Genomic DNA, 18,057 nt, shown 5'->3' with positions numbered 1-18,057 from the left:
CTCTCTAATTGCTGGTCTTGAGCTGGAAAGAGTTGAATGTTTTGGTCCCTTAAGCAAATGAAACAACATGAATGTAAGGGAAGGTAGTACCCTGGTTTTAGAAAGCAAAGAATTAATATTCTTCTCTTTTCAGTAGCACATTCATGAAATCACTAGTGAAATGCCCACATTTGGAACAAAAAGTTTCTGTTGGAGACAGAAGATACGCCTACTTTGCAAGAACCAACCCTTGTTTTAGACAAGTGGCTGTAGCCTACAAATAAGCTAGTCCTGCTTACAAAGACAGGAAGAATGTGCTTTCCTGTGGTGATGTGCTTGCTGAGGTGCAGCAGAAATGTCTTCATCCTGTAGAAGCTGATGAACTTGGAAGGTAGAACCACTGCATAGCTAAGATCCATGCACATTGCAAAACACAGTGCCAGGTGCTTACAGGGCAGGTGATGAATAATGTAATGGAGTATTGGAGATAATCATAAGAAATGCTGGATAGAGTAGTGGTGAGACTCTTACTGTGTTCTTTTGTCTCTGCTTTCAGATGAGTGATAGACTTCTGAATTTCTTTTTTTCCAAAAAGAATTTTTTTTTCTTTTTGGAAAAGAAAAGAAGTTCTTTTTCACAGCTCCATGATTAGGGTTATCTGGATTAACTGAGAGTCATGTCTGTTTAATACAGAAAAATTATTATTGTATTTTCAGCAAGATGGATGTGCACCATGCTTTCAGGGTATGGAAATTTCTTTTCAAGAGCAGTGCTGAAAAAGACCTAAGAATAATAATGCTGCTGTCAAAATAAATGTTAAAGATCGCAAATGGGTCCAGGGAACATCATGATTTTCCACAAAGTCAAGTGCAAGGTCCTGCTCCCGGATCAGGGAGATCCCCAATATCAATACAGACTGGAGGAGGAATTAATTGAGAGCAGCCCTGCAAAGAAAAAGATAGATGTTAGTGAGTGAAACATTGGGCATGAGGTGACCATATCCTGGGCAGCATCAGAAGTGGGGCCAGTAGGTCAGGGGAGGTGATTGTGCCGCTCTGCTCTGCTCAGATTCCCACCTGCGTACTGCATCCAGCTCTGGGGCCCTGAACAAAACAATGTAGAAGTGTTAGGGCAGGTCCAGAGGAGACCACAAAGGTGATCAGAGGGCTGGGGCACCTCTCTTACAAGGACTGGCTGAGAGTGTTTGTATTGTTCGGTCTGGAGAAGAAATGGCTCCAGGAAGAGTTACTGTGGACTGTCAGTGTATAAATGGAGCATGTAAGAAGCTGGAGAGAGACTTTTACCGGGGCCTGTAGTGGCACATCAAGGGGTAGCAACTTTAAACTGAAAGACTGCAGCTTGATATCAGATACAAGTAAGAAATATTTCAGGATGAGGTGGTGAGACACTGCAAATCTCTCTGAGTTGTACAGACAGGTTGCGTGGGGCCTTGCGCAACCTGAAAGATAACCCTGCTCAGGGTTTTGTGCGCTGGAATTAGATGGTCTTTGAAGGTCCTTTCCAATCTAAAACATTGTGTGATTATATGAAGGAAGGATTAAGGAATATCCCCTACCTTGAATGCCACATCTTTTCCTAGTGATCACTGTTAATGGGAGTTTCTGGAAAAACTGGGGGATCTTGGAGAAAATGAGGTGACTGAGTGACTGAAGAGCCACTTGATAGACTGGAGTCTAGTGGGACTGTATGAGTCTGATCAAAGGGAAGGTTTAAGTGAGCTGTGATCCTTCTTACAACAGGGAACAGGAACAGAGTAGTGGTAGGGCTCCAAGACAAAGGTGTTTTCTGGATGTCAGCATTAAATTCAGATGGGATGTGAGGCATGTACTTTTAGTGGTTCCTGTGTTCAAATTGTAGGACTTGTCCAGACTGTGGGTCAGCTTTCCATAAGAATAATTTCAAATGAATTTGAGCATTTGTGTACATTCAAGACCATAAAAGGAAAAATTAATTTAGGGCAGCCCTATGGCCTCCATTGTGCAAAATGCCTGACAAGCTAATTAAGATAATTTTTCCTGGTCTTCTTGCCTATGAACACTATAGTATCTGTCAAGAGAGAAATAATAGAACAGCACTAATGATAGCTATTAAGGTAAGAATTCTTGTTTAGTTAAAACTTCGTCCAGCTCTTTCCGTTTTTCTAAGGCTGTTATTTAACAGGTGTCATCTTTTTTGTTTCATTTTGAATTTCTTTACAATTTAATTGTAGCTTTCCCCTTTTTTATGTACAAAGGAAGAGCACAAGCTATTGATTAATGAAGAACAATGTGCATGTGTGATTGTAATTGTTTATACATACTTTCACTTTTTGTTTTAGTCCAAAGGCTGATACTTTCCATCTGTCTTCTTGAAATCCTGTTGTTCAGCAAAGAGCTTAATTGTTGAAAGAGGTCTGGGTCTATGGTCCTTTAATAAATGAGCTGCAACATTTTGTCAGTAATTGGAGTTAAACACTTTAATCACTGATTTTTCTTAACATGGTAATCATATCAAGTATATAAAACAACATAGAGAATAGAGGAGAATTTGCTTTCAGCTTAGGGTGATGTTTAGCGAAGAGCAGATGGGAAATTCATGTCTGCAAAGCAGAAATGTGCAAATATAAAGTACAGTGTATCAAACTGCAAATAAATAATGTCTTAAGTGCCCTGAGATTTCTTATCAGTGACCCTGTGCTATGATTTCGATGGATATAATACTATGGGGTCTTTCATTGATTTATCACTTTAAGTTACTGCAACTGTTCCTTTCCTGTATATTTCTAAGCTGACTAATGAAGTTGCAAGAGGATTCTTGCTGATATTGAATTCTTCTGTCATCTTAGAAGTATGCCCAGCTGACAAGATGAAAATGATTCATAAGAATTTCAGTATCTCTGCGATTCTGGGAGCTTGCAAATCTTGTGGTCCATTTTTCATATATAGTTCATAGTTGAACATTGAAAGAAATTGCTTCTTAAATTATCTTTTCAGAACAAAAATGCAATTTGTTCTTCTTATAATGTAAATTTTATGTTCCTTTTTCTGTAAGGCAGATGTCCCTTGGGAAGGTGTTTAGCATGCTTCATGCTGTGAGACCCAGAAAGCAATGTTAGTTTACTTTAGTAAACAAAATTTAAAAGTGTTTTATTTTTTAAAATAACTTCTGCATACTTTTTTAATTTTTAATATACTTAAATATAATGTTTGGAAACTGGTTATATGAAAATGGTCTATGATATCAGGCATAGGTTTGTTGTTTTCCAAATAAAATTCAGTGAAAACAAAATATTTCTATTTATAGATTGATTCCTACATCCTCTCTGAAATATCCTGGATATCTTTGACAAGGTATGACATGCCTTAGAATCTGAAACAATGTTTTGGCCAGACTTCTTGAACATATGAAACTTTTAGCTTTTAAGGTACTTGTAATTATTTGCAAGTTAATAAAAGTAGCCATTACACTATTAAAAAAACCCAGAAGAATTGTCCTTTTCTGCATTTATTTATTGACTATACACTTAAATGTTGAAGACAATAGAGCAGCAATAATATTGTCTAGACAATATATTGGTTGTTTTGTCTGTGATATCATCTGTTGTCAGAGAAAATGTCTTGGTGTGGTAAGGGCTTGAAATTGTATGGCTAGACATTATGGCTCTAAATTTTAAAAATGGTCTCATGTATATGTATTAGATATTTCATCACATAAAACTGCTTTTGCAATTCTGATATTTTAGTTAATCTCTCCCTTGTGATCTTGACTACTGGAATAAAGAAAATTAATCCACCAGTGTTATGTATTTTGCATCATTTGCCTTTTCACCCTTTCTGAAAGTGAAAAGTATGTTGACTACACTCAAAATTCAGTATACATCCTGAAAACAAACTTTCTTTATGTAGAAGTGCTATTTGACAGTTGGTAAGGGTTTTAAAAATTAATTTTAACTATTTAAGTTTGCCATATTTTCTCTGCTCCACTTTGGAAGTAAGAAACAGCTCTCTCTGGATGTCAGTCAGGTACCCCCAGGTAGGCTCTGTGCCTGCTGCAGGTGGGTTTGGGGTGTTAGGTATTTTTTTGTTTGCTTGGGGCTTTTTCCCACCCATATGGACTTCTTTCTTTTGTGTTTTCCGTTGCCTTGCACACAAGGTAGGCAGCTTCTATGTGAAGTGGAGATTCTTCCTGTGAGCAGCTGGAAGACAAGGAGGTTGATGGTGGGAATGTGCCTTTTCAGATGCTTGAGCAGTTTGGATGAGGAAACTTTGCGCTGGTGTATCAGACTAAAAGGCTGCTGCAAGATCCTAGTCCTGGCCTTGGCTGTGACACTCACCACCTGTGGGTTTTCCTAAGCCTTGTGTAGATCAGAATGTTTCTGATGCTTAAGTCAATGTCATTATAATAATAACTACTTCTATTTTCCTGGATAAGATTATCTGGCTTAATAAAACATAAAACAATTCAAGTGAAGACATACTAGAATGCAAATCCTGTGCAGACATTGCATAAGTCCATTAGTTTAAATTCATAAGCTGGGACATACCTGTTGGAGTTTTCTTCAGGTAGCTGAGTCCTTAGTCTTTGAGAGGAATTTTTGAGCTATAGGTTGGTGGAGGTGAGAGCAGTTTGCATTCATCCTGCTTGTCTCATGTTTCAAGACATCTCCTGCTGATGTCTCTTTATAAAAAGAGACAGCCTTATTTTTTGTCACAGTCCAGACTCATGGTGCAGGTAGAACTCCTGGTTAGGGGCAAGGGCCACCATTGAAGACAGAATAAGAAACTAAGTCTTCTTTGACTAGAAGCACGTTTAAAATTGCAGTAGGCTTGCTTTCTTCTACATCTAGTCTGTCATTCTTGGCCACTTCCTAGTCTGATTGGAAGTCACCTTTCCTTGTATGTAACATCTTGTCTAAGAAAACCTACTACCCTAGATAGTGTAGGTTAAACTCTGACTGTAAATAAGCACAAATTTATGGGTATGTCTATTTTGCAGAGCCATTCATGATATGGTCATTGTCTCCAGTATGCTCTTGGAGCCTTTGCCTGTCTCTAAAGTGAAAGATGCTTTAGAGGTACACAAATCTGTACCTCTACAGATTCAGCTGTTCAGGTACAGAGTGAGTAGGATGAGATCCTTCATGTGTGGCCCAGATTAAAGGAAGAATGTAACTGAGATGAAAATCAGAGTGCTCACATCTCTCCTAACTTTGCCTCACTGATAACCCCTAATTCCACTTTTGTTTTTAGAACTTTTCATTGCCATAGGCAATTTTTCCTTCAACTTTGCAACCTAGCTCCAGTGGGACTTTGCTAGGGCCTATTGTGCACTGGTATGAGGGTTGAACCACCTGTTGGGGCAGTTCCATCTCCTACCTGTTAGTTCCAACAAGGACAGTAGGTATTTCTTCGGTAGATAAGCTTTTGTCTGGGATGATCTAAATTAGAGGACTCTAAATTCTTAGACTTCTGCATAGGTACAATGTTCAAAGTCTGATACATGTGGGCAAACCTCCCATATCTAAGCCATTCAAACCTCTGAGGAAACAAACTTCAATTGAACTTCTTCCATTCCAAAAAAAAAAAGTCAGGAAATCAGGGAAAGATATGAAGGATTGAAGGGCCTTATTCTTCTAGCAATTTCTGCTTATCCTTGTTTTTCAGGTGGCATTTTGGAATATGGTATTCCTTCAGAGCACAGTTGTTGTGATCTTGTAAGCCAGTTAACTGGTTCCTCCAGTAGAAGGATCAGTATCAATCATTAATTTACAGCAAATTCAAAGTTCTGAGTCCTGTAAAAAACACAAACCAGAATAGAAATATGTAATATTTCCAATATATTTTGATTCTGAATTGCAAACTATCCACCTAAAAAGCATTTTTATACTCGTTGTTTTTTCTCTGTACAAAATTCTCTGTTTGCTACAATGGGTTTGCTAGCTGTAGCTTTATTAGAAAACAATCTAGGGTCTGTTCTGCTGCTGTGAAATCAAAATCATTGCCACAGCAGCCCCAGATTTTTTTGTTTAATATGTTTGTATAGTCATGATCAAAGAAGGACTAGGCCTGTACAACCATTAGGATTCAAAAGTTCAGATTGCCTTAGTAAAGAAGAGTAATAAAGAGGATGGTTTTAAATATGTTTTAGTGTATGGGCAAGCTGAGGTCTAATGGTACTTGTTTATAGTTATTTTTTGGTGTAGAACTGCACAAAGATGTGTGGTAAACACTGAAATTCAAATAACAAATGCTTGCTTCAGTGGGTTTTTTTTTAATGCTTCTTCCTTTATCTTCACGTTTTTGCTTATTAGATTGTTAATTGCAAGGTCATGTCAGTTGCACTTTAAATGCATAATGATGCAGACTCTCTAAGGCCTCATTAAACTAATGTTACTGCTAATTATAATACTGAATACAGTAGAACATCATTCTTCGAAATGTCATGGATTGTTCATGGTAAAATAAGCAAACCCTGCAATTTATGACAGTTCATAAAAGATAAATTATATCCCATGATAAAAGCGGCACCATTTTTTAAAATTGCATGTGCTCTGCAAAGAACACAGGGCAATTCTTTAGCTTATTGTCCTTAATAAACAAGGCAGATTGTTTTTTAGACTAGAAAGCCCACTCTTGTTTTCATACCAAAGCAGTGACCTGTTAAAGATGGACTGAATTAGCTGGATGTTATAGTATTGGCTAAAGACTTCTTAGCCTCTTTACTAGTGGTTTTCATTTTTTTCAGTCTATGTCACATCTAATAAATGATTTTTCAATACCACCAGCTGAAACCAGCTGTTTGGCAGATGCTCTATGCTGTTTGCCCAGTGTACAAAAAGCCAGTATAGGTTCTGTGTCTCCAGTGACATGTGGAATCAGTTCTACACTTGTTTGAGCAAATAGACAGCTGCCAGCTAATGGATCCATTAGCAAACTTCCCACAGAATATCCTGTCTTTATCAGCGCATGAAATTTTAATAACTTTAAATCATTACTTTAGTTGAAAGTTAAGAAGACCTTTTTGTAAGACCTTTTTGTAAGGCATTTGTTTCACAAAAGTGAAGGCATGTCTTTTCTTGACAGTAACAATATATTTTTTTATGCTAACAGTGAGAAATGAATCTACAGTAGGACTGGAAATCTTCAATTTTTATTCATCTTTTTATTAGCCAATTGTGAACCTCAATTTATTTTTCTGCATTAGGTAGTATGGGGAATTGTTTTTTTAGTTGGAGGATTTTTTGTATGTTTTAGGTGGGAAAATATTTGCAATCTTGCCTTACCCTTCTGGAAAGAGACTTGATTTGCTTGTTCTTCTAACTTGACTTACTCTTTGTCATGAAAAATCACTCTTGTGCTCTTTTTTAGCTGTATGAACAGTTTCAGTAATCAAAAGTAATGAAATGAAAATGTTGCAAATTGCCTTCTGTTAGTGATCTTCCTTCTTAGTTATGGTACAGTAGCCAGTTTATATGAGAGGTTGAGAAGAGAGGAAGTCCCTAGAGCATCTTTCCCTTTGTGGCACATCAAAACTGTTAGATGTGACTGTCACTCCTGGCCTACCTCATGGTGAAGTCTTAGAAGGCAATTGGGACATGCTGCCTTGTAACAGAAGAGCACCCTTTTGGGTGGCCCCAAAAGGAAACACCAATTTTCTTGGGTGCTTTTTGTTCGGTTGTTCTGTCAGTTTTGTTTTTTTCATTTTGGGGGGGGTTTTAATAGTGAATGGGTTTTGTTATCAAGTGCATTACAGCAAGCGAAGTAAACACGAGACTCTCCCAGCCCTTGGTCCTTCAGGATTTCAGGTGCTAACACCTAGTCCTCAAAGTACTGATGAGAGGACAGTATGAGGGAAAGGGAACACGGTGTTTAGAGGCATTTGCAGATAGCTTTAAGGCTGTGGCTGGAATAGGCAGTTTATCCACCCGAGTTGAAATCACCTCTTTCAATGAAATCTTTATCTAATCTTCCTTCATGCCAGTAGAGACCTTCCTTGAAGCACTCCTGGCAGTCCTGTGTCCCAAGGAACCAAGGAGTAACTTTTGTAACTACCAACTGGAAGGAGCGCAGACACATTGGATAAACGAGTGGTTTCCTTGTGGTGCCCACCTCTCTGGGCTGGATGGACAAGGCTGCAGACACCCCGAGGGAATTTGTCAGTATGCTAAGATACAATGGCTTTAGAAGAAAAACTTGTTTTTCTTGGTCTGGTAGCTCATCCTTAAAGGAAAGCAGAAAAAGCCAACACAAAGACTTTACTGGTACACTTTTCAATTGTTGAACAAAGCTTTTCTCATGATCTGGCACTCTGCTGTTAAAAGGAGTTGGAAAGACACAAGGGCAGCATTGACTTTCTTGGAGCTCTCATCTTGTCAGAGTGTTTATTAAAGGTCTTCTTCATTGTCTGAGATGTTTGTAGAGTATTGAATGGCAATTAACCGTTGTTCTTTATATGACTTCTCCAAAAAGCACAAATCCAGTGAGATGCTACTAAAATCTCATTTGATTCCTATTTCCTAGAGTACTCATATTTTTCTGTTGATTTCTGTGGGAATCCTGTTAACCTTCAACTGTCCTTAACAGTGATCATTTTAGCTTCAGTTTTGACTTGAAAACATTCTGACATAGGTTTGTTTTCATCTAGAGGGCAGAACAAGGCAGCTGGGCTTGTAGTCCATGCCTTTTTGGACATGGTTTCGTGATAGACCTCCAGCAAGCTGACTGCCACCCTCTCCCACCCAAAATGTGTGGGCACAGTGATTAGAATCCATAGGTGAATCTTTGTTTCAAAGAAAGAACAAGATGCTGAAGTTACTCAAGTAGATTGCCTCAGACACCAATCTGGTGTGAAATAATTATCTAACTAGTGGAAAGTCAGCGGCTTGTGAATAAGATACCTTGGGCCAGCATTTCTTTAAATAGATGGACTTCTGGAGTGCAAACAGGAATTTCCCATCTGAATCTATTTCTAAGGAGTTCAGTGCGTCAGAAAGAGAGCTGTTAGCTTTTTATGACAGAAATGTATTCCTTAATATATTTTTGCTGGCCGGGCAAAGATTTATAAAAATAGTTGTAGTTATTTCAGCTACATACATTTTTGATAACAAATGCAGTACCAGAATAATCAAATCCAACATTGCACACCAGCTGCTTAGGGATTTTTTGTTCTTTATCCAGTAATTTATTAAAAGACTAAACAGTACTAAGTTGTTGGGGGTTTCCCCCACAGGATGGGCAGTCAGGATTTGTTTACTACCAGCTCCCCTCATACTTAAAATTCTTCCTCACTAATGCATACACAGTATTTTACTACAGTTCACACCTGTAGTTTTTGCTTTAAAAAGATAAGGAGTTTGCTCAATTTTGTTTTGTAGGTATGCAGTTATAAAAGTAGTTTACATTTTTGTCTGCTTATTTCTGAATGTCTTTCTCTTTGAAGTGCTGATTGAATCTCTGATGTTAATCTCTTTAACCCCTGAAAGAAGATTACCTTAACAGTGAAGTGGCTGGGGAGGGGAGAAGCAAGGGAGAGGCTGATTCTGTTTTTCTAGAATGAATTCAGGTCTTCAATAAGGGCTTTTCTTTGTGACATTCAAGCATACCAATAGCAAGTTCCTGCTGTTAACACAGCCTTAGCTGGACTAGTTACCAGCCATTTGATCAAATCAGCAATTCCTTGGGCAGAATCCAGCTGTTTTACCGGATTTGGTAAATTGTTTACTATCTATTTTTTTTATTACTTTTTTGTTTGTTTGTTTGTTTGTTTGTTTTTTAGTCTTGAAGTCTTACCAGCCTGCTACAAGTTAGGCAAATGCCAGAAGGAAGGAAAAATATTTGTGATGGACATTTGGACAGATGTCCGTGTACTTCACTTCTAATCTACTTGATTAACATTAGTAATGTGCTGGACTTTTGAATTTTGTGCTCAACTTCTAGCCAAAGGCAAGGAATCAGTGCTAATAGAAAAGACATTTTTGTAAAGGTGATTGGATTTTCATTCAATGCTAGCAGAAAACATTGATTCAAGTTTTTTAAAAATAGTCAAGTAGGCCTCAGAGGAAGACAAGAATTTACAATAGGCAGCCACATGGCCAAAAGAAAGTATTTTGGCTTACAATGTCTGCAGTGGTAGAGAAATTAAAAGGATGTGATTCTGAATGTTTGACTTGTGAATTAATAACTGGTTTTTCTACTGTAGATAGATGTTTTTTGTAAAGTATTTAGGCACACTGCATTCTTATGCACATATTTGAGCCTTGTCTGTTAATATTTGTTCATAGTTAATAAGTTGGCAATAATAGTATATGAAGTAAAAATAATTGAAAAGGTGTGATTGAATTGAAATTGAAAAACTTTGTGGTGATTCATTATTCTGTGGAAAACCTTAAATTGTGATTTGTAAAAGGGCAGTTATTTGACTTTGTTGCTGCTTGTTTCTGTGTCAGTAATTGTATTACATTGCAGTAGTAGGGGCTGAAATGACAGGGTGAATATACTTAATCTTTTTGAGCATTAAATTTTATAGGGTGTTTCACTGTCTGTGAACCTTGTTCTTTCCAGGAACTCTGATTCATGGTTCTTGAGGAAATTACAGTAGCTTTATCATTGTAACAGTTAGTTATACAGAGGGTATTATTTTCTCTGTGTGACTTGTATTAAGGCAGTATTTGTTTAGTAAAATTTACTTTCTTCCATATTTCTGTGTCTAATAGTTAATAAGGTAAGAAGGAACTGAGAAGGAAAAAAAAGAATTAGACACACATTGGGAAATACTGTGTTTCCCTAATTGTTAGTTAGAGTCCATGAAATTGTTGTACTTATCAAAATATGTGGTTTCATGCTTTCAGACTCCTGCTGTTTATTTTTTTTAATTGATTCATTAGAGAATGCGGAGCAGTTGATTTTCTGTGTCTATAGAGGTTTTACTTTTGAAGTTAGCATAGATTTTTTAAATCCCCTCCTGCAAATAATGCAGGAATTTTAATGCCAGACTAGTGCTGCATCTAATAGACGCTGCTGTTTTCCTCCTGATTTATTTCCCAGCTGGGGTAAGCCAGAAAATGCCTGCTACCAGTTGTCACCACCTGATAAATGGCAGGTGGTGGTGACTTCTTAAGGCTCAGTCGGTGTTAATTGCTGGCGACAGGTCTCCTCTCTGATTCCCTTCAGCAGCAGGTAATAGGTGCCCCCACGGTAAACAGCTCTGGCTCTGTCTGCCTGTAGTGCAAGCTGGTGGCAGTCCTGGGCCATCAGGGATATAAATGTCACCTGTCTGGGCACAGTTCTGTTTCTGAATCCCTAAGGATATTGTAATTACTCTTATTTTTTTGCAATTTTAGTTACTCTAGAGCTTAACCCCTGTTCTGTGGCTGTGAATATCTGAGGTTTGTTTGTGAGGTGTATTTGGGGAGCTGGCAATGGATGAAAACTTCTCTATGTCTTTAAAGATGTCACCAGCTGGGCAAGACTTCATTACACAGATGCTTAAAAGAAAAAGCAGGAATGCCCATTTTGTTTTCTTTGTATAATTGCTTTGGATTTGCTTCCTATAATCGAGTCTGGATTTGTCACATCTGTTTCCCCCTCCGTCCTGCTATAGAAGTCCATTGTCTTTTCCTCATCTGTTTCCTGATTCCCTCTTTTTTACCATTTACAGTCCATCAAGTAACCAGGATGAAGAGTAATCCAAATGTTCTGTTACTATGTGAAGTTGTAGGGGAAAGTAATTAGGACTTCCCTGGTCTGGTAATAGTTTAGATTTTATTCCAGAACACTTTTCCATCAGAGTTTACACTCTGCATGGGGTTTAACAGTAATAAATTAACATTTGGGTGAACTTTTTGGGAATATTCTGTGTTATCTATCAAAAGACACAACATGAAGGTGAACTCTGTTTTTTTACCTCTCGTTCTCACAGATTCAACCATGGGGTGCATTAAAAGCAAAGAAGGTAAAGGCCCAGCCATGAAATACAGAACTGAAAATGCTCCAGAACCTGTTATTTCCCATGTCAGTCATTATGGATCAGATTCCAGCCAAGCAACACAGTCACCGTCAATAAAGGGATCAGCAGTTAATTTTAATAGTCATTCCATGACTCCTTTTGGAGGGCCTTCAGGAATGACACCCTTTGGAGGAGCATCATCTTCATTTTCAGCTGTGCCAAGTACATATCCTAGTACTTTAACAGGTGAGTGTTACATAAAAAGATGCTATTATTATCATTATTTATTGTTATAGCTGCTTGACAGTCATAGTCAAAAATACTATGACACCTTGCCACAGAGAAATAAATTGCAAATTTAAAATAAATTGCTTTTTAGAGATTCCTGATTTCAGTATCTTTCCTGCTCAGATAATAATTCAGCCTGTATTCACTAGTGACTGAGGCATGAAGGTTGGCTTTTATTTTTGTGGAGACAATTAGGGTCGCAACACAGAGAAATTTTAGACTTACTAAAGTCATTAATGGGAATAGTTGATGAAATTATATTAGAAGTTTTAAGATGTTGGAAGGATGTGTATGGGATAATGGCTTTAAACTTTGAGAGATGTACAAAATGAAAAACACTTCAGATTCAGGAAATGGATATTTTAAACTGGTTTCAAGTCTGATTACTTTCAAGTTATATTAATACAACATTGCATCAATTTATGAAACTAAACAGGATTTGCATTATATTCTGTGTACTTTCCTATGGGTACAGTATGTGTGAAACGAAAGAGCAGAATTACCATTGTTGGTGTCTATATTAAAACCAAAATGGAAAATGTAAAAATAGAATTTGCAACACACAGAGACCCTCTTGGCTGAGGTACAGAAGATACAGCATTTTAAAGCAACATGCACATTTGATGTTATAAACCCAGCTCTATAGCAAAATCTTAACTCCAAAAAAAATACTGATTTTGTCCATATAACTAAATTTCATAATTTTGATGGGTATTTTTGAGAGGAAGCTGTGATTTATTCTTTTTTTTTTGAGAGAGAGACACTAAAAAGACTAATTTATTCTAGAAGCTCTGTACAGACACTTCATGAAACAGAGTAAATAATTTCTTATTAGTCTATTTCTAGTTTTCCCACAAACCTCTAATGTTGGCACAGTTATGATTCTTAAGTGTTTGCATTGTCCCAGTGGCATTTAAAGTCTTTTAAATACAAGATATTTGAGATCCATGAAAACACATTCTAACCTTGGCATTAAGCAGTTCAGGAAACTAAATATGAATTGTTAGGTAATGATCACCTCATAGTCCTTTTCTTGGGAGTACATTAAAAACCAAATAATTAAAATGAACATCTAGCCTGTATCATTTATGAGTCAGCTCTGAATCCCTGTTTTGGATGAACATATGCTGAAATTAAATAAACACAGCATTTCTTTATTTTCATTAGCTCTGCTGAGGAAAGTTTATTGTATTTCATCTCCCCCAGGAACTATGGCATATTTCTTCTTACTAGATCTGGTTCTTTGGTCATGTAGGAATCTCCAGCAGAGCATGCAGGCACTCTTGGGCATAACCAGACATCAGGGATGTAGCCCCCCACTGGGCACCACAAATCCTTTGCTGCAGAGACCAGAGGGGATGCTCTCTTGCCTGTTCCTGTTCCTGCTGATTGTTAAGCATGTTACATCTTGAACCAGAGTCAACAAGAGAGATTTCTCCTGAAAAGAGTCTTGATATCTCATCAGTGTGAAAACAGTTATCAGCAGGCAGACTGATTTGTGCTCGCATTGTTTTGCAATTAGGTAAAATGATACTGCATATTAAATTATTCCTTCTCGTTCTGTAAAATCAGCCCATCCACAAAAAAACACACATTTAAATAAATACATACATACATACACAAATAAAATTGCACTAACAGTTATTTGGTACATTCAGTACTGCTTTTCAGATCAATCAGAATTTTTTCAGATCAATCAAAATTGGGTGTTTTTGTGAGCAAGTGAGATGACTGCCTTCATCTGCTGTAAGCTTTTTGTATTTGTGACCAATAAACCACTGGATCACATTCTGTTTCCCTTTGCTTCACAAGAGAGGAGAATAGATGGGCTTGTCAAACAGGATGTAAGTGTCAGTAGTACTTACCCAGTTGATCAGTGATGTGTGACAAGAGGATGATATGGTTGTCATCATGGCCTATAGTGAGGCTGAAAAGAGTTGAGCTATCTTTTATTCCTCCAGAGCAGAAAAGGAGAAGAAATCTGAGTTAGTCACATTGCTCCTATATTGCACACTGTCTGTCTTCAGATACTTGGAATTCACAGAATATTGCTGAAAATCAAAACAGATAAATGGATTGCTGTTCTTGCCTTCCATGAAACTCTGCTAGTGCTCTGTAGACCCCATGCTGAGCAAGAAGGTAAAGTCTTCTCTCCAAAACCGTAGATTAGAAGATGGAGTACTGACCAAATGAAAGGAAAATCTTTAAGGGAAGTCTTGTGGCTGCAAATAGCTGGAGCAGCTAAACTAGACTTCTTTGCAGTGGTTCATGAAGAAAACAGCTGCAAGAGACTTGAAATGTCATTTGACAATATCTTTGTTTAAATCAGTCTGTGCTGATGCTGTTCTCTTCAAGTATTTATTATTCTTTGCTATGAAAAAATGACACTTGTGACTGAGAATAAAAAGAGGGTTTATGGTAGTTGAAGTTTTTTGAGTTTCTGTATATGCATTTAAAAACTTTTGTGATATTGTGAATTGAGAGTATTGATCGTTTTCATCTGCTGAAAAACACTCTGGGGATGGTTTGTTTCCATAACACTGGCTTTCTGTTTGTGTAAATATGGTTGTATCCTCACTATTTTCTTGCTCCACATATCAGTTTGTGTCATCAAAATAATGTAGTAATAAGCAGAAAAATTGGTGGAACTGTTTTCATTTTTAACTTAAATTAGAAGCTGCTAACTTCTAAGGAATATCTTTAATTCATTTTCAGTTCATAAATCACACTTTTAAAAAAACCTCAATTACTCTAACCTCCTGTGGGGATTTTGTTCTGTTTTGCCTAGCAGAACTGTAAATTCATTTCCAGCTGAGGCCAACTGAGAGACTGTAACTACAGAAAGACTCCAAACCAAATGAAAATATTTAGGTGATTAGGAGCTATTATGTCAAAAAGTGACATTGCAAAAGAATATTGCATATAGATTATTGCCATTGCATTATGTATTCTTCCTTTCTGATCACTGTCATGCTAATTGTAAGATCTAAAATTAGATGCAGTGTGTTCTCTTGGTGGACTTTCATGTATATCCTGGTATGTATATGTGCATATACAAGATGTAGTATTATACATTTAAAAATGTTATTGCTTGGATGATCACTAGGCTTCTTAAACTTTCATTAGACTGAGAAATAGCATTTCTAGGGCTTAAAAAGTCTTTCTGAATTGTCTACTTGCTATTTTCTATTTCAACTTTCTCCTAATTATGGTACTTGGTTCTTTTGTTTTTGCTAGTAGCTTGTACCTGTCAAACAGCCTGTTCTCCTTTCCCTCTTCCTCTTGTCCCTCTTCCCAGTTTTAAAGATTAGTCCTTTGAAGTATAGAAAACGTTTTTCTGCTGGTAACTGTAGAAGCCTTCTTACCATCCACCTCTGTCACATCTGTCCTCTTTGGGGGACCTGTTCAACAGTATGCCCTGTACCAGAAGTGGGATGGGAAAGCAGGGTTGGTGGAGTGCAGCTGTTCTTCATGTGACCTGTCTTGGTCCTTGTTCTCTGGAGTAAAGAACTGTTGGATCACCCTCAGCAAGGGTCTGCTTCAAGTGGGGAGACTTGGTGGAATCAAAAAAATCAACAGTGCTGAAGTAGAGGAATGTCTTTGTCCTCAAGAGAGTACTCCTATTTCTGGTTCAGTTCCTTGGGTAGGTCTTGATGTGTAACCTCAAAAAGTTGGGAATGCATCAGTTATAAATAGCTAAGTGCAACAGGAACTTTTACGTCTGTGAAAATTAGTGGCTGATGGTTCACCATTGTGGTGGTGGAGGTTCTTCCAGAATTGCATTTCTTAACAAGAAACAAGCTTAATAAAGAAGCTAGGTTTTTTTGTTGGTTTTTTTTTTTTTTTTTACTGATGATGCATCATGCAAGTTTCTGTATATAGGTGCTGTAATTATTAATGTAGTTCCAGTGATGTGTCTAGCAGCCTTTTGTGGTGTGGAAGCATATTTTCAGAATGTCTGTTTATAGGCAGTCCTAAGAAATTAGAAGGTTATTGATCTATCTTCCAAAATGAGATGCAACCCAGAGTGTTTAGTTGCTTCCAAATCCAAACTGATTAATTGCTTCACAGACAAGTCCTTAAATCGAGTGTTGCAACATTACTGCTATATCATATGTGATTTTTTTTCTTTTTCTTAAGGTGGTGTTACTGTATTTGTGGCCTTATATGATTATGAAGCTAGAACTACAGATGACCTTTCATTTAAGAAAGGTGAACGGTTCCAGATAATAAATAACACGTAAGTGTTCTCATTCACAGACCTCATTGGATTGTTTGGAATAATTAGATCCTTAATTCTTTTGGAAATCTGGTAGGGTAGATAGATTTTTTTTATTATTATGCAGTATTCAACAAGCATGGGGTTAAAATATATAATACTGCTAAGACAATAACTTTTCAGGTTGAGATGAGGGTTTGGGTGCAGACATAGAACTGTAGTAACTGTGATAGCCCCAAGCATCTTCTCAGTTGGGTGACTTCCTTCCTCTCCCTGCCCCAGCAAGGCACAGCTACCCCCTTTAGGGCACAAAAGGTGGGGACAAGTACTGCTCTGTCCCAGACTTTGCACCCTGGAGTTACTCTCTGATCTGGAGAGGCAGATGAAGACTAGACAGCTCAGAAGTTTATTTACATATCTCTGCCATAAAGCATTTTGGTTTTACATTTCAAAAAAAAAGGAAAAAGGCTCCAAATCTTTAAAATATTAAATTCCTAAGAGACATTAGAGAGGAGACATCTGCATTGCTCAGAACACAAGATGTATGTTGGTGCAGCACAAACTATTTTAGATGCCCTCATAATTAAGATAAAATGTTACCTAAATTTACCTGCCTTTCGTACGTGAGTGTGTTACGAGTGCTACAGAATTTTGTGTTGTTTAAATGTGGAAGAGATAATTGATATTTCATTGCAGGGAAGGAGACTGGTGGGAAGCAAGATCCATTGCTACAGGAAAGACAGGCTACATCCCAAGCAATTACGTAGCTCCTGCAGACTCCATTCAAGCAGAAGAGTAAGACACTGTAGCCTCTCGATCTAACACACTTTATACCCTGTGGTGATACTGTTTTTAAATTCATTATATGTAACATTTAAGAGTAAAGTTGGAGAATATTATTAATGAGAGGATAGCAGTGCTGTTTGGATTATGTCAAAGGTATAATTATTAGTAAGCATGAGGTGGACACACACAGATGTTTTATGCCCACTTGGTACATGTGGGGCTAAAGGAGAAAGGATGGGAGAAATCAAGAATGATAAAAATTGTAGGGCACACTTTGTGTACGATATAAAGCAAGCATGGGTGGGTTTTAGCTAAAGAGTTCACACAACACACCATCAACATAAGGTTTTTATCCTTATTTTCACTTGCCAAACCCTGAGTCAAGGTCAGCTCTGTACTTGGTATGACCTAACCTTACATTCTAAAAAACCATTTGTGTGCCCAATTATTGCTAATGTATTAATCTGCAATAACTTTTTTGGTGACAAAATTGTTTGATATGCTAATTGCTAATTGACTGCTGTGAATTTGGAAAATTATGTTGCTTTGTGTACCAGTACTTTCTACATTTATTTATTAACATCCTGAAGTGCTTAGACAATCACATAAAATGTGGAATCCATAGGTTGGGCTGAAGTTTTAGGTTATGCTTTTTCCAAGGGATTGTATTTGCTGTACTAGAAATATAAAGTTGCACAGCTCTTGTTTCAATATACAGGCATGATACTGTCCATCAGTAGCTCCCTGATATGTGGTCTATGCACATCTCTGTTTGCTACTGCAAGTCAGGGAAAAGTGCTTGATTTTCAGCATGGTTCCCGAATCTCAAGCTGAGTCTTTAG

General features: G+C 37.4%; 1 protein-coding gene and 1 long non-coding RNA gene across 5 annotated transcripts in view; one reads left to right on the top strand and one right to left on the bottom strand.

Annotated features, from left to right (window-relative positions):
- Positions 1 to 18,057, top strand: part of YES1 (YES proto-oncogene 1, Src family tyrosine kinase) — a 49,748-nt gene that overhangs the window by 21,683 nt on the left and 10,008 nt on the right. For 3 of the 4 annotated variants that reach the window (XM_086890965.1, XM_086890975.1, XM_086890983.1), the window contains exons 2-4: positions 11,896 to 12,168; positions 16,351 to 16,450; positions 17,126 to 17,224. In XM_086890965.1, coding sequence (XP_086747091.1) covers positions 11,904 to 12,168; positions 16,351 to 16,450; positions 17,126 to 17,224 — 464 coding nt within the window. In that variant the 5' untranslated portion in view covers positions 11,896 to 11,903. Of the gene's footprint in view, positions 1 to 3,282; positions 3,330 to 11,895; positions 12,169 to 16,350; positions 16,451 to 17,125; positions 17,225 to 18,057 lie in introns of all 4 variants that reach the window. The other variant, XM_086890968.1, reaches the window with a different exon arrangement.
- The window catches only part of LOC147655489 (uncharacterized), a 40,148-nt gene continuing 25,564 nt past the window's right edge, over positions 3,474 to 18,057 (bottom strand). Inside the window, exon 3 of the long non-coding RNA XR_015287421.1 lies at positions 3,474 to 5,770. This is a non-coding gene — a long non-coding RNA (uncharacterized LOC147655489). The remainder of the gene's footprint in view (positions 5,771 to 18,057) is intronic.

Source organism: Cyanistes caeruleus, chromosome 1 (assembly GCF_971803275.1).
Source record: "Cyanistes caeruleus chromosome 1, bCyaCae1.hap1.1, whole genome shotgun sequence".
Classification (NCBI taxonomy): domain Eukaryota; kingdom Metazoa; phylum Chordata; class Aves; order Passeriformes; family Paridae; genus Cyanistes; species Cyanistes caeruleus.
This window is presented reverse-complemented; position numbering and strand designations above follow the sequence as displayed.